At 35.4% G+C, this 17,591-nt stretch overlaps 1 protein-coding gene across 2 annotated transcripts in view; it reads left to right on the forward strand.

Moving 5' to 3' along the window:
• Positions 1-17,591, forward strand: part of LOC118206137 (inverted formin-2-like) — a 290,618-nt gene that overhangs the window by 184,242 nt on the left and 88,785 nt on the right. For both annotated transcript variants that reach the window (XM_085807614.1, XM_085807615.1), the window contains one exon: positions 3,635-3,799. In XM_085807614.1, coding sequence (XP_085663740.1) covers positions 3,635-3,799 — 165 coding nt within the window. The remainder of the gene's footprint in view (positions 1-3,634; positions 3,800-17,591) is intronic.

The raw sequence follows: 17,591 nt of genomic DNA on the forward strand, positions 1-17,591 counted from the left end.
GGATAAGGGCCCACCAGCGGCCGAGCGGTAAAGTCGCTGAACACTGGTAGTTCGGTCCGAGGTTCGAATCCCGCGAACGGGCTGGCTGCATGGGCGTTTTCGTGGTTTTCCCCATGTGTAACGTGTATACGAGCCAGTTTCCTTTAGAAAGTCCTCCACGAAGGCATCCCTCTCCTTAGGCAGATAGCCCTAGTGTGCTTTGCCATAATTAAATACACACACACATACACACACCCTGAAGGATAATCCACAGTCTCGCTAAGCCAATATCCTTCCTCTGTCGAACTCGTATACTTGGTTAAACGATGATCGCTGTTTACTACGAGGCATAATTGATCGTTTTTTTTTTTGAAAAAATATCCCAAGAAAAACACAATTTTCGAATTTGAAATCGTCAAAAACTCCAAGCCTTAAACAGCGCTTTGAAGTGGCGCCACAGGCACGCGTGATGTGCGTTTGCGCTGGAATTCTAATCATTTGCATATCTCACCTCCGCTAATGCATGTTGTAAATTTCATGTTATTTGCGTGCTTCCTTCAGGTTGTTGCATTTACGGTGGCCAGCAGTGTAGCAAACCTCAAATTGATCTTCAAAATGAACAAATGCAAGTCCAACCTTATTGTTCATTTTTCTGCCATCTGTAAAGAAAACCATATGAAAACACATTTGAATAGTCTCTTTATAATCGCAGAAATTTATGGGCTCTAAAGTAATTGGATTAGGAATTTCGGGGGAGGGGACATTTATATTTATGCAGTCTTCCAAAGTATCAGTTGCCATTGCCTCGAAAATTATTATTGTTATATTCAATTTCAAAATCAATAGGCGGAATTTCTGCAAGAGATAAGTAGCCCTGTAACTTAAAGTTCTATAACCACTAATAAGAAGAAAAATTCTCAGTTGAATCTTTCTCGGATATCTTTGCTAATCTTTTTGCAAGAAAATGACCTCAAACACGAAAGCCGTATCAAATGTAAAGCAATATTATCAAGATAAGGAGTTCTTGTTATAGGGATCAAGTTAATCTAAAGTTATACTAAAAAATTCGTTAAAGTTTTACAAAATATGAAATCGATAATAAAACAAATTCCAAATTTCAAATTTGGTCTTCCACATGCCCATATTCATAGGAGGATTACGTCATTCAAAATTCGATGGCTCTATGTACAGTTGTTCTATCACAATGCGAGAAATATACATACATTTATGCAGATTTTTCATTATTTAATTTCTTCAAATATAATGCAGGACTCTAACATTTGGTGGCAACAGTTTGAAAAGTGAAACGGACATTTAAAGTGATTCAACGCAAAATCGCAAAACGAAAACAATAGTCCTTCAGGGACAAAGTACTTTGGACTAATGATTATACTGAATTAGAAGAATTTGTTGATTCAGATCATCATTCTTTGTTGCCAAAATGGTCTTTTAAACTCTTAATTGCAGGTTCATCGCGTTCAGAAAAAGTAATCTAACACTAAATTTAATATACGATTTCTTAAAATTTGATACGCTGTATGTGTATGGAAGTCAATTATATGATCCGAAATATACTAAATTGCTCTAGAATCATACTATGAAGGAGTAGAAAAAGAAGATATTGTAAATTATTCTTCAGTTCCTTTTCTTCAGTTTCCTTCAAAAAATAAGAAAAAATTATTAAAATTGCACAATAAATTTAAAAAGAAAGAGGTAAAGTTTACTTTGGATTTAAACAATTTTATTTTTCTAAACGAATTAGATCTATCACTTAGAAATTTAATTATTTTTGATGACTTTTTAACTCAGGAAAATCAAAAATGTTTCTTGGTTAAGACTAAAGGTTTATTACTTTTCAGACACTTCTTGTTTCTTTACTTCCTCCCTTTTCGAAATGATGATAAGGTCTCATGTTGTTTTTTCTTTGCTGAAATTTTCTTCTCTATTAAACTGTAATACTAAATATTATGGTATATACTTATATAAAATGGGAAGTAGTAGACTACCATAAGAATTAAAATTAAGAATATAATATTTCTGAATTTCTAGTTTGAACTTTTATTTCATCATAAAATATTCTTAGATTGGATACATCACTTGAATGACTTACAGGCTCTAGGGATAAGAGAACATTCATATGTGCACTAACTAATACTGCTTTCTTTTCAAATCGGTCATAAAATTTCGATGGCTTTTGTATAGTTTTCTCCTGTTAACCTTAATCCGCTTATAGCTTTTACAGCTGAACCAGTGAGAAGCGATCTTAAATAGTTAAATTTCTCACCTTGAAGTACAGGGTGCGGCAGCGTTCATAGCGTAATTTGACTTGCGTAGTACAATGACGTACTGCATGAATGCGCGCCAGCTCATGCCGCATTCGTGTATTAATGAGCTGCCATTTCGAGTGTGACAGTGATATGGATCGGTGGAGTGCACAGCATCGTGCCTTTGTTGTTGAAAGTTATTTCAAGAATAACTACTCTGTTATTGCTACCCAGCGTCTATTTCGGCAGCATTTCAACTTGGGATATCATGAGAAAGTTCCAGATGGACGGACCATTGCGACAGACATTTCCAGGTAGAGTAATTTCCCGTTTTGGTGACATTTCCTAGCCGCCTCCCTCACCTGATCTTTCATGTGCAGACTTTTTCCTTTGGGGCCACCTGAAGCAAGAAGTTTTCCGAACGCGTTGTGCCACCATTCCTGAGTTGAAGGATCGCATCAGAACTGCCGTCGGCAATGTCCCAGGGAATACGTTTCGCCGAGTTATGGCAAGCTTTCAATGCCGCCTAGATGAATGTGTTGTGCAGAGGGGGCATCATTTGACAGGCATTATATTCAAAAAGTAATCCACGCAATGGGCAATGACTTACACATTAGTAAATGGCACACCTTTAACTATTAATTGACATAAGAGGTAATAAATAAATTACAGTTACTGCCTCATGGTGTGTTTTTAATATCCTACTATGAATGCTGCCGCACCCTGTATATTGTTTCCATGAGTGGCCACTTTATACTGAGCCCAAAATTCGCTAAATTTACATAAATCACCATTGAAGGTTTTTAAGGTAATATAGTACTATACTGAGCCCAAAATTCGCTAAATTTACATAAATCACCATTGAAGGTTTTTAAGGTAATATAGTACTATACTTAGCTTCGATTTCAGAAAATTGTGGAGCTGTTTCAAATTTAATGACATTTTGAATGTATCTAGTAACTTTCAAATTACATCTAATGGTACCTTCGCTGCATTCTAAGGAAAGTTCTATTTTCTTTTCTAACTCTTACACAGTGTTTTGTGTATCAATAAATTTATCATATCTTAATAAACTAATTTCTCTCTAGATCAACACTGCAAGGGATTCTTGCAACAGTTCTACTTTAGTATTTTCATTTTGCAATTCATCTTCAGTTTTCTTAACTAATTTTGCGACAGTGGTGTCTTACCTAAATTTAAGATGCTCGATGCTTTGAGAACAGCTAAATTTCAACAAAATGAGTCATTTTACTTCATTGTAGTTATTTTACACTTTAGGCTTTGGGCGCATAAATCTATACCTTGAAATTATTTTCTTTAATTCTGTGTTAATATATGATCTGCGTGGCAAGTTAATACTTAGTTTCCTCTACTATTATTATCTTTTTAAGGTATCACTGCTGGACAGCAAACGAAGTTTAAGCATAGGCATATTTCTTAAGCAATTCAGAGGAGGCTTGGACGAAATTTTAGGATGTATTAAAGAATGCAGGCATAAGGAAATAGGAGCAGAAAAGCTAAGAGCTCTGCTGCATTTATTGCCGAATGCTAATGAAGTAAGTATCTGGAATTAGTATTGTATGTTTGGTATGTTTTCGTTACGACAGTTACTCGCATAGCATTTAATAAATTTAACCACTTCTCGAAGATTGTAAAATAAATATCTGCTTAGAGTGATGTTCAAACATTTGCAAGACTACATAATCAAATTTACGTAAGCATTATCTCATGGCCTTAAATTAAAAATAATATTGATACAATTCTCATGTCTGCCACTAATCCTGCACCTATCATGGCTACACAAGGGCTTTAAATTCATGGAGGCCGACGAAAAATGCAATCAGTCTTGCCTTACCATTTACTCATTTACATAATTTTTCAAAGAATAATATTCCTTTACAATAATCTTAAAAAAGAAGCAAATAACAATTACCTACAATCTGATTTGGTAATGAATCCTGTTCATACCGTAACTTGTGATTTTTAGCAAATGTACAATAATGTAATAATGTACAATAATGTGATAATATGATTTTAGGCAAATGTATACTATTGTAATAATGTACAATGATGTGATAATGCGATTTTAGGCGAACGTATACGTGCTATTAGATGATGTTGCAAAATATAAACCATTCATAGTCGGGAAAAGTTTTAAAATAAAAAAAAAATGAAATACATGTGATTAACGATTTTTGCACATAAAAGTAAAAAATTAAAGCAACTTTCTCTAAAATGTTATAATCTGCGGTTTAAAAAAAATCTAAATTCAGATCCTCAATTCTTAAAATTTGGTCTGACTCTTCGTTAAATTTAACTAAGAAAATAGGATTCTTGTTGCGAAGTTAAACCTGTACGGTTTCTGAGTTTTTCTTGTTGAAGAAGTAAGCACATCCTATTTATAAAAAGTTTCTCATAAGTTACAAAAGTTATTTACGTAGATCTCTGATATGTATGAACTGACTGTTTCTCACATATCTAGAATTAATAGCATTTTCCCATAAACAGTGTCATTTCAAGACAGTTTTGGTGTCAAACTGTTGAACATTGCAAAATATCCTCAATATATATAACTTAAAAGATTTTATACTGGTTAATAATGGTTACCAGGCCAACTATTCTGAAGAACATTTTGAAGAATGATACTTGGTTCTATGATTTTTATCACATGCATTCAACAAGAATTTTTTAAATGACATCATATTGATAAAACATTTTTTATATTTATTTCCAAAATACATGCATACTACATACACTGTGGTTTATCAGAAACGATAGACATAAACTAGATGTAATAGCAAAAAGGATGACTCATATAATGTAATATTTTAATTAGATATTCATGAATTTTATAAAGTTTCTCCAGTAAGGTAAGTTATTAAGAGTAAAAAGACATTTTATTACTCAAATAAATTATATATAAAACGACAGGATTGATCTCCAGAAAATGTCATTACTATTTTTGAAAACAGTTTCAGATCAAAATGAGAAAATGCAGCGAGGTTTTATGCGTATGTAGGAGAGACTTATTTAAATTATAATTTATGTACAAACATATATAGAAAATAGCACTTTTTTTTCAGTTTCCGAATGAATTACGTAAAAATTTCGTAGAATAGGATTCATCTTGTGAACAAAAGTGGAGAACTAGTAAAAAGTAAAGTTGATAAAACAGAATTTGGTACTTATCTTTTATACAGGTACCACGAAAAAAAGTAAGATTTTTTTTAATATAACAGTCATAAATGTTAAATGTTAAAAAGGCTAAAAAGGCCACGTAGAAACCCATAATTTTTTTTTTACGGGAAATTGGCTTACGAGTACCCGTACAGCTCTGCGGGTACTTGTACGCCAAATCCCCGTAAAAACCCACAAATGGAAACCCGTGCAAATGTTACCCATAGGCCAAATCCCCATAAAAACCCATAAACAGAAACCCATATAACTAACTGTACGGGTATCCATAGGCCAAATCCCCGCAAAAAACCTATAAACAGACAATTCTACGGATATGAGTAGGCTAAATCTCCGTAAAAACCCATAGAAACTGTAGGCACCATAAACGAAATCCCAGTAAAAACCCATAGCCAGAAATCAGAACTTTATGCATATCCATAGGCCAAATCTCCATAAAAAATAGATATTCCGTAGGTCTATGCATCGTAACGTATTTTTGTATATAGGGCCACAGGGCCAACTTACTGTAAAAACCAGTACATAAAAATCTACAGACCAATAAAGGGACCTTTTGGCAAAATCGCTGCACAAAACAGTAGACAAAAGCCCATAAACAAAAGCAACAGAATTATGCCGTAGCGGAGTATCCCTACATAGAAATCGTACATAGAGCAGGTATCCATATACAGAATACCTATAAAAAAACAATACATAAAAATAGAACTGTAGATCAAATTTCCATAAAAACTAGTAATTAAAAACATAAACAGACAGTTAATTAGCACTGATGAAATGTACAGAACTAAATGCTGCCATTTAGTAGCATGTAGAGTAATTTTACATAAAATTCGATGCGAATAAACTTAATAATTTTTTTTTAATATCTAGAAGCCTAGAAGCCTCTAAGCCCCTGTCCTTCTCAATGCATGTCAGTATCTACAAACATATTAGAAAATATTTGTATAAATTCTCTTTACAAAATTTTATACTCCCTTTATATAATTTTGAAAATAAAATTAACAGAAAGATCAAAGTCATGATTCACAACAATCGAATGATATATGTACATATATATATGTGTGTGTGGAAGAAAAATAGAGAATATGCAAAAGATTGAATTAGCAGCTCAACTTTCCTTCTCTATTCTAAAAATAGTAATCTCTCTGCACTGCGTCATTTCGAGATTAATCCATGTAATATGACTCGCACGTAATTCTAATGCTGTAAATGGAACTAAAACATCTAATATTAATACAGCAGTATTAATTATCAAATAAAATTGTATTGAGAACCAAAACTCAGTGTGAATTAAGATTACACTCTTAGCATAACGATTTGCTTTCTACGCTTTAGCCTAGCTGGACTGCAGTCTGTCTGCTCCTTTTTTCTTACTACAAATTTATCAAAAATTTAAACTTTTGGAGTAGGCATGTATAATCTGCCAACTTGTTTGTGGCTGCAACATATTTGCTGAAAGAAAAATTGAATTAAATCTACCTCGACTGCCAAATTTTCTTATTCATTGTGGATCGAAGTTTCAACATCTATAAGCTATCAAAATTCTTGCTGTTCATTACGAATTCGACTACAGAATCTATTATATATTTATTATAATCTGATGGTTGCAAATCTTGACTTATTGTATATATATTATTGATTTGATTATAAATGTATACATATAGTACTGTAGCTCACTGCATATATTTGTATTTCAGTTTATGATGTTGCGTGGCCCCAACTTGTCCGCAACAGTAGTAGTGACTGATATGAACTGTAAATTATACAAACTCGTAAGAAGGGTTTAAATCCCTTTTTATTTCACTTTAGAAATCACAGTTGCGTTCACTTGACGCTCACAAACTACGCCGACCCGGCGGTTAAACAAAATAGAAAAGTACAACTAAAAATAAATGACAGGATGAATAAATAACGAAGTCACTATCTACGAGGCTCTATAATCGTAACTAACTTAACCGCGTTCTAAGATATAGCTGAGATTCAGCAAGCTTACTGATTAAGAAGTTAAAAGATTCAACGAACTGCCGAAATAGGCACACAGGCCGAAACGCGCGGTTCTTAAATTTTCTACCTAGCAACTTTCACGCTCGCGATTCAAGAAGCACCCTTATAATCTCGTTTCCCTTCTATTTAACTCAATTTACTTCTGCTAAAATTTGAATACTCTGCGCGTTCTACTACAATTTGCATACTCTGGCATTGGCAATTCTAAGGCAAAGTAAAGGCTTGACAGGAAAGATAGCTTTAAATAAATGTTAGTTAAAATAAATATAAACCTTACATTTGCCGCTGCCAGAATTTGGTAAACTTGGAAGCAGGTCCTAGAAACGACCTGTTGAAAAAGTTTCCATATTCTAACTTAAAACTCAACAGCTCCGTTTACATAAAACAAACATTTTCCTATAAAATTACAATCATTTCTGTAGATGAAAAAATTACCATATCTTCTTACAGGATCCTTTCTGGTCTTCAGCAATCAATCTTTTCTCTTCCTTCCAGCATCTGGAAGGAATAAGTATATTCGAAATAGTACATTATGATTTACACTTTCTTAACACTCGATACATTTTCGTTTTCGATCCTTTTCTTTTCCTTAATTAACTGCTTACATTCACATTCATTCAAATATTCAAACATGAATTTAACTTTACCCTGGTTCTCCACCATGTGTGGTGTCAAACGGGAATCTTCGTCTTTTTGTATTACAACACTTCCCCTAACCACAATGATTTGTTAGAATTCCAATAACCAAATCTGACACACCTTAATCCGACATACTGGAACTCGATGAGCTATGTTTAATATTCTTAAAATTCAAGTGTAGGTGGAGAACCCTACAAAACACATTCATTCTAAATCCCCCCTCATGCATCTTTAGACATGCAGGCTTTCGCTCTAAAGCATGATTTTATCTACTGTTTAATACTTAGATTTGAATTAGTTTCTTTTGAGCATTTACTTTTAGCATCTAAAATTTTATGCTTCTAGTCTAAATTCTACTTTTACATAACTTTCAAGTATTTACCTATATTTACAAAATTCTAATACATATGATTTTTACAATTTACCATAAAATGAATAAGATAAAAATAAAATTTTACTTCACGCTTTCTTCGCCAAGCTGGCGGCACTGAAACTAAATTTTTCATTAATACAAGAATATGATGTTATTTTACTTTCGGCCAAATTTTGGCTTTAACATAACAGAATTAGTCTTTCGACCCACAGGAACTGTTTACTCTTAGATTTTACACTTAAAGAAAATAATACTTTTGCCTTAGCTAAATAAAGTAAAACAAAACTAAGTCTCAACCGAGACAAATTGACTTCCGTCAAAACATAGAACTTCGTATTTACGCATAACATTTCAGAACAAAAGAAAAAATTTATAGGAGATTTTAACTTATCTTTGACTTTTCGATGCTTGGAACTCCGACATCCTCTTCTGGCAAAATTGATCCCAAGTTATAGAATTCATAGAAGTCAATCTCCGCTTTTGGGTTTTTCGAGTTTCCTCCATGGTGACTTTTCTTTTTCGCCCTCTGTACGCCGGCCTTTGGGGTGGTAGTCTTCGGGTTCCTGTCTTTTCCGTTTAGCCCCTGGACGGCTGGTCTTGGCGGCCTCCGGTCTGGATTCTTGCTTGAATTTCTTCTGTTGGTGCCAATCTTTTCGTTCCTCCTTCTGTCATTTTCTTCTCGTGAACAGCGGCCTTGTTTGCTCCTGACTATCTGGCCCTGGAAGTGGTTTCCTCGACGCAGAATTTCTACTGTGGAAAGTTGTATCTGGTCTTTTCCTATTTACCAAAGATTCTTTACGCGGCGGCGTTGATTTCCTGCACTTCTTGAATGCTGGAGTCTGACCATTTTCCTTCCTTCTTTTCGGGACCCTAGAATGACGTGTAGAAGGGCTAGGTTCCTCTTCTGTTCTCTGCTTCATGGGTGGTGGAGCGGGTGGTGTTAATTCTGGAACTTCCACATCTTTTGCGCTTGAGTCCTGCAAGAGACTTTTAAGGATTTCAAAATCATTTTGATTATAATATTTTTTCACCTGGTCGGGACTTGCTTTACAGATTTCCCCTCTCTCGTTCTTAAGGTACAATACGACTCCCTTGATTTCCTGTATTACACAGCGGGCCTTCAAATTTTGGAGCCAATTTTGCAGTGAAATTTTCTGGGGCACTTGATAAAGAAAATTACCGCTTTAACACTTTATCCGCAACTTTAAAATCTGCTTCACGGCGTTTTCTATGATAGTAAAGTTTCTGTCTATTTCTTGCCGTATCCGAACTTTTAACCGCCTGATCAATAACTTTCTGTATATCTTTTTGATTGAATCCTTCTCTTTGTTGCACAAAGAATAATTTATCTAGTGGCGTAATTAACTTTCGTCCTAAAAATAATTCTGCTGGAGTTTTTCCCGTAGTATCATGATTTGCTGCTCTTAAAGATAAGCTAACTCATTTATATAGCCATCCCAGCGCTTGTGATGTGTGCTAACATAACTTCGAATTATTTTTACAATATTTTTATTAACTCTTTCTGCGATTTTTGCCTGTGGTCTATACGGAACCATTTTGATATGGCGTATGCCAAGTCCAGTGCAAATGTTTTCAAATATTTGGCTAACGAATTGTTTACCGTTATCGCTAATGACTTTTATCGGTGCACTTTATTTTAAAATGTATCTGTGTAAGAATGCATCTGCGACTGTTTTGGCTGACGCGCGTTTAAGTGGAACAATTTCTGTCCATTTTGAAAAATGATCTACAATCACTAAAAGAAAACAATTTTTATTTAACTCACTCTGGGGGAAAGGACCAAGAAGATCTATGCCTAAAATTTCATTCGGAAATGTAGCGCAAATGCTATTTAAGTACCCGGCCGGGCTGTAATTAATATTATTTATTAATTGACATTGATTGCAGAACCTGACATACGCAGTTACTATTTTGTATAATTGCGGGAAATATACCGCCTCGCGTACCCTTTTTATTGTCTTTCAGACTCCTAAATGACCCGCTGTTTTCGCGTCGTGTAATTCCTTCAAAATGCTTAATCGAAGCGAGGCTGGGATAACTGGTCTATATTCGAAATTTTCGTTTGTTGCTTTCGTATAAAACAATAATTTATCTATTATTTCATAGTTTTCTGCTCTACTTCTTATTGCATCGATATCTGTGTGCTCAAAGCTTTCGGGGTCTTTCAAATACGCATAGATACTTCCAAATTCAGGATCAGCTTTCAATTCAGCAATAATTGTTTCTCTAGAATCTAAAATTTTTGAAGTCAACGCAGCGTATTTGAGTTCATTGCCTTCATCGTCCAGTTTTATTCGAGATAGTGCGTCAGCAACATTGTTTTCCTTACCCGGTTTATATTTAATTATCAGATTATATTCTTGAAGTTTTAAAGCCCATCTTATTAACCTGGGCGTTAGGTTTTTCCACGATTAAAGTCTACCAAAAGCCGCATGATCCGAAAAGACTGTTACTGGCGCTTTGCCGAAATAAACTCGAAATTTGTGTACAGCCATTAATACGGCTAATGTTTCTCTCTCTGTAGCTGTATAATTCCTTTGCGTTTGCTCCCCTTTTAATAATTTAAAAACCTCTTCCAAATCTTTAATATGTTGTTCCAACGTACTACTCGTTATAATTATATCATGTAGATAGATTAAAGTCGATTTTCCTAGGACCGGCTTTAGAACAATGTCCATAGCTCTCTGGAATGTTGACGGGGCCCCACACAACCCAAAGGGCATGCGTAAAAATGCATAAGTGCCCGATTTTGTGATAAACGCGGTCTTATGTATATCTTCAGGTCTCATAGCTATTTGATAGTAGCCAGACGTTAAGTCCAACGTAGTCATCTATCTCGTAGACTTAATCTTTCTAATAATTTCCTCTATAACCGGCAAAGGGTAAACTGGGAACTTAGTAACACTATTAAGCTTTCTGTAATCGATAGCAAACCTCCAAGCCCTTTTATCCGAAGGAGGGAAATCATTCTTTTTCCTACATAGTACGACTGGACTCGCGTACTCACTATTTATGGGCGTTATTATCTGGTTGTGCAGCATTTCCTGAATGTGTTCTTCGATAATTTGCTCTTTCTGTCTATCATACCGGTAGGGTTTAGTCCTACAGGGTTTATCGGCAGTTAATTGTATATCATCCGTTACAATTTGACAATTACCCACAGGCCGTTCGGAAAACAAGTTTGAAAACGTACTCACCACTTGCTGGATGGCTTGGCTTTCATGGTCATTCAAATGGCTAAGGTCCAACTGCGGTTGTTTCACTGGCTCCACCACCCTTCGATCCATTTCCAGCATGATCGAATTCTCCTGAAAATTCAGTTTGGCCTTCGCGGCCTTTAAAAACTCCATGCCTAAGATGACTGGACTCTGCAAATTTTTGATCACAAAAATTAATACTTTGAGGCTTTCATCTTTGACCTGTATTTTTAATGATAATTTCCCGATACATTGACAGGTTTTTTCCTTGAGCCGCTATAATTTCTGTGTTTTTATTTTTAAATAATCGTAACCTATTAAAATTCTTCTTGAAAAATGTATCACTCATAAAATTACCTTCTGCCCCTGTATCAATGAGGGCTTCTACTGGTACATCGCCAACCAGGACTTGTATAATCGGTAATTGTGAATTCTGAATTCTTTACCACGACCGTATTTAGGTATCTTCTTGAGGGTTTTTTCGAAACTTCCGGGGTCTGGACCCTCGCTTTTACAGGCCCCTCTACTCGTTTAAAGCTTTCCTTTCAACTTCAGTCTTCTGGGTACGCGGACAGTTGTTTTCAAAATTTCCTTTTTGGGCCTTGACCGAGCTTCGATGAGTTGGCTTGATAGCTCTTTCCCCCATAAGAGCGATTTGTGTTTCCGGTCTGTTGATTTGAGGATTGCCTTCGGTGACCTTGAGAATACGATGCCCCTCTAGATTTTTCCGCTATTCTGCGGTTTTGAAACTTGACCGCCAATACGAAGAGTTCCTGCAAGGTCCTTGGGTTTCGGATTTCGAAGTAATCTTGGACAGCAGGTAGCAATCTTAGTAAGATTATTTCAATTATCTCCGTGTCAGGTTTCTTTCCATACAGCATATCCGTCAGCTTAACTTTTCGCAGAATAAAGTCCGTCAACTCTTCTATATTTCGTTGATAAAAACTATATAGGTAAAGGTAAAGGTAAAAGTATGGGGGACACCAGCGATGTACCATAGGTCAACTGGTAATGCCTTCCCATACTAACTCTTTGAGAGAAAAAAAAGGGGGGGTAATTGCAAGTTTTATAAGAATTTGCATAGACTGAAGCTTTTCAAAAGGTCTAAGGTTTGCCTATTATGGTACATCGTGCAATTCCACAGTACGCACCGCATCCAGTATTTATTAAAAATAATGGTGTAGGGCATAAGTAGATTACAAAATAGTAGGAACACAATTTGAGATTCACAAGATAAATTGAACATCTGATTTGGTGCAACAAAAATAGGAGATAAACATAATTAATAAACAAATAAACATAATGAGATAATTATAATTAGTACTGGCAACACAATGTTAAATGAACTGTTATAATATTGCTAAAGAGATAGGTGTCCATGGGTTATTTCAGATATATTGGTTTATTGCAGTTTATAAAGTTCACGAGCGGATCCATTTTGTCCATAATCACAGCATGTAAAAGTTCACTAAGTTTAAACTGTATTTGGACTTACACTTGACAGAGATCTAGGCCGTAGGAAGAGAGTCGTTGCATAATTTTCTGAAACTTTGGATATTGATGTTTATCTTTAATTAGAAATCTTTGGAATGCCAGGAGGTCAGTTCTTGGGGATTTTATGTGAATATCTTCAGTTAAGGGGCATGAGAAAACGTAGTGATCAGGAGTTCCCTGTTCCCCACATATGCAGATGTCAGAATTTGCCAAATTTCTTGCGTAGAAATATGTGCGGAAGGGTCCATGTCCTGTTATAAAGTAATTTAGGAAAGGATTCGAGTTCAGAGATGCTAAGCTTACATTGGTCATCAAGTTATATGTGCGTCTTCCCTAAGGAGCACTGTTCCACAAATCTTGCCAAGATTTTGAAGCAAGCTGTTTTAGTTGGTACTTGAAATTTGAGCGATGACATGGAATGATGATTTAAGTACCATCTTGGTTAATAGCTGCTTTGGCTAGTTCATCTGCCTGATCATTACCAAAATGGCCACTATGTCCTTTGATCCATGAAATTTGAATTTTGTAGTTTGGGATTTTTCCAAGAAGAGAATTTATGTCGGATATCAATGGAGAAGAAGGTAAAGGATTTTTAATAGCTAGAATAGCTGCTTGGGAGTCAGATTTTATGCTAAATTCGTTGAGATTTTTGAGAATGGCTATTTCAATCGCTGCTTTTATAGCTGACAATTCCGCTTGGAAAACACTATTATTATTATGGAGATGGCCTTTCCATTTGATGATATTTGAGGGGGTAATTTGAAAAAAGACTGCGGAACCAACTTTTCCTTCAATTTTTGATCCATCAGTATAAGCAATTGGAGATGAACTTGAATTTTCTTCAGACGTGGGGAATATTATTTTGCTGAAGCGAAGCGCTGGATGGATAAGATTGGGGTTAATTTTCTTTTCATAGTTGGATGGCCAAAAGGTTTGGTTGTTGAATTCTGCGGCTTGGTTAAGTTGGAAAACTTTCATATAGGTGCATTCCATTTCTGCACTGATTGATAACGGAAGAGTACCAGCTAGAGTATCAAGTGCTATATTTGAAGTTGTGCGATACGCCCGAGTAATGGAAAGATTAAAAGGTCTTTGAATTGAATTTAAACATTTCATCTTTCTTACTGTCATTGGTTGTGCCCAAATTCCGGCTCCGTAATTTACCATTTTTGAGATGACTGTTTTTAGAAGAATACGTGTTATATGGGGATTTAAGCCCCAGTTATATCCATGCATACGTCGTAGGCAGTTAGCTATTGATGTAGTACGAAGTTTAATATTTTGTAGATGAGGAATCCAGGAGAATTTCTTGTCGATTGTTAAACCGAGGTACTTGATTGTGTTCACAGATTTGATCTTTTGATTGTCAATTTTTAGAGCTAAAGCTTTAGTTATATTTTGTCCTGGTTTATGGATCACTAAGACTTGGGACTTACTATGTGAAATTTGTAGTTTTTGAATTTTGCAAAGTTGGTTAAATAACTGGAGTGTTTCGTTGCAATTATTCTGTAAAATGTCTCTGGTACGGCCACTTGTAATAAAAGCTACATCATCTGCAAAAGCTACAATTTTTGAGTGATCTGGCCATGGATAGGCAATGATGTTGTTGAAGCTGATATTCCAGAGATCTGCACTCATGCAAGACCCCTGAGGACATCCTCGGACTTGATTACGCACAATTTCAGTGTTGTTGTAAAGAATCATACTTTTCCTGTTTCTGAAGTAATCTTGAATAATTAGAAATAAATTTTGAGGGCACTTAAAGGAACGCAGCGCTTGTAAAACTGCTGGCCACCATAAAGAATCAAAAGCCGATTTTAAGTCAAGACATATTATTGCAGAATGAAGTTGGTTGATTTTATTGTTTCTGACTTGTTCAAGAGTTGAATTAATTGCATGGCTTGTTGAAAGTAGGCTTCGAAATCCAAACTGGTTATTGCTTATTAAGTATTTGCTGTAAACATGAAATTTTAAACGACCAATAAGACATCTTTCCAAAACGTTTCCCAGGGCTGGGAGAAGATTTATCGGACGATAAGATAGGTTCATCGGAGCTTTTATTCTTCTTATTGAAGAGTATTATATTACCAATTTTCAGGCAATCAGGAAAGGTAGAGAGTTCTATACATCGATTGCAAAAACTACAGATTATGTCAGGATGGGCTTGATTGATTAATTTTATAATGTGGTTATCGATGCCATCTGGGCCTGGTGCCTTTTTTAAAGCTAGGTTTTTAATTATTTGCTTTATTTCTTGTTTTGAGAACGGAACATCGTTATCTGTTTGTGGAATGTCATCGCAGTTACGGATTCTGGTTTGAGTAGGCGAATCTTCAGTTGGATCATCTTTTAGAAAGACAGAGTCAAGAATCTCATTTAGGGTTGAGAGAGTGGCATCCTGAATTTCAGCAGAACTTGAAAGCAAATTTAAGGAAAGTTGGATTTGTGACGGTTTAAATATTTTACTACTGGCGATCTTGTATAAGGTGCCATAAATTTCTTTATTGTTTGAACAATATTTGTGCCAACTTTTTAATTTAGATTCGAGAATCATCTTTTTGTAGTTTGCATTTTCTTTTTTGAATTTGAGCCAGGCTTGGTGTCTTAATTCATCGTCAGTAATCGATTTCATTTTCCGTTTCAATGCTCTCGCCTTATGCTTTTGAGCGCGTAACTCTTTAGTCCACCAATTTATATGAAAGTAAGGTTTTGCAGATCGTATTGGAAAGGTATTTTCACATATTTCTTGGATTTTTTTTAGAAAATCTTCTGTAGCTTTATTTAGATCTTCTTTTGTTGCACTTAGTTGGAAGGAAGAAGTAATTGGAAATGCGGATTGTTGAATTTGCTTAATAAAGTTCTTTTCTTTCTTTTTAGTAATTTTAAAACGTTTCATTAAAACTGATTCTGAGTTCTCTTTGATTTCAAAAGTAATATATTTATGATCTGAGTGGGAGTTGTCTTCTTCAATTTTGCGATTTGAAATCGAATTAATTAGGTGATGGGAAGTAACTACGAGATCTGGCCACTCTCTCCCATACATTGTTTCGAAAGAAGGTAAATCCGAGGCTTGGTTATGAATGACAAGATTATGTGAATTGAAGAATTCCTCAAGGGACCTTCCTCTTGGACTTGTGGAATTGTAGCCCCACAGCTGGTTGTGTGAATTGAAGTCTCCACAAATTATGTGTGGACCTCGGAAGGAAAACAAGATGGATTCTTAATCTTGAAGCAAAGGAGAAATATCCTCGGAGGGAGATGCATAAATACTTGAAATAAGAAGTTGAGAGTTGGAACTATTAAGACTGATTGTAACTAGGTCTCTTTTGGCTGTAATTAGAATTGGGTGCCAGCTATGATTAAAACTGATGATAGCTGCTCTGGGATGTTGATTGGGGGACTGAGGAGAATATTGAAAGACATTCCAAGGCGTTGGAATGCTACTTACTTTCCCTTCGATACAATAGGGTTCTTGGATTAAAACAAAGTCTTTATGGTTATGAGTTAAGAATTCTGCTAGATGATCAGAAGCCGTTTTTGCTCTTTGTAAGTTGATTTGGAGAAAACGAATTGAAGAAAATGGTATCGAGTTTTTAGCAAGGTTGGGGGTAGATTATTTTGTACATCACTGTCCACGTTATAATCTTGAGTTGAAGCGTTATTCTTTAAATTGCGCTCTTGCATGTTAATATCAACTGAAGAATTTTTAGTTATGGATGATGGCAACATGTGAGGTTGTGGCTTTGTCCGGGTGCAATAATTTGTTGAGCTGACTCCTGTACGTCTGGCATGTTCTTTCATGAGCACCGCGATCAGTTGGCAACGAAGAACCAGTTTCTTGGTTACTTCGCACACAATTTACACAGAGTTTTACGTTTGAGGTACACTCTCTATGGGAATGTTGTTTTGCGCAGATGGAACAGCAAGGAGGATTTTGACAGCTTCGACTATTATGTCCAAGACCCTGGCAATGAAGGCAACGGGGAAGTGAAATGTAGGGACGGAAGGAAGACGAGTTGAATTCAATGAAGACTCTTGACGAAGTAAAACAGTCACTAGAATCTGAAGAAATTTCTACAATCCAATTATTTGTATTTTCAGATCGGTGGACTGGAGAACACGAAATATCAAGATTATTATTTGATGTAATTTTCAGAAAAGCAGATTTGATATCTTCAGCAGCCGCTGAAGATGGTACATTAAACACTATGAGTTTGGTACTTTTGGGTTTTGAAGTACGAACAGTTACGGAGGCTTGTAGTTGTGAATTTTCAACGATTGAGCGGTGTAAGTGTTCTAAGTCTGCTTTCTTTTCGACACCGATTAAAAGCTCATTAGACTTAGTAGTACGAATATTATTGATATGAATACCCAGTTTTTGTGGATTAAGTGTCGAGCTTAGTTGGTGTATGATATCTTCAGGTG

This window comes from Stegodyphus dumicola, chromosome X1, assembly GCF_044657685.1.
Source record: "Stegodyphus dumicola isolate Sdum_Otavi_A_Nest chromosome X1, ASM4465768v1".
Lineage (NCBI taxonomy): Eukaryota > Metazoa > Arthropoda > Arachnida > Araneae > Eresidae > Stegodyphus > Stegodyphus dumicola.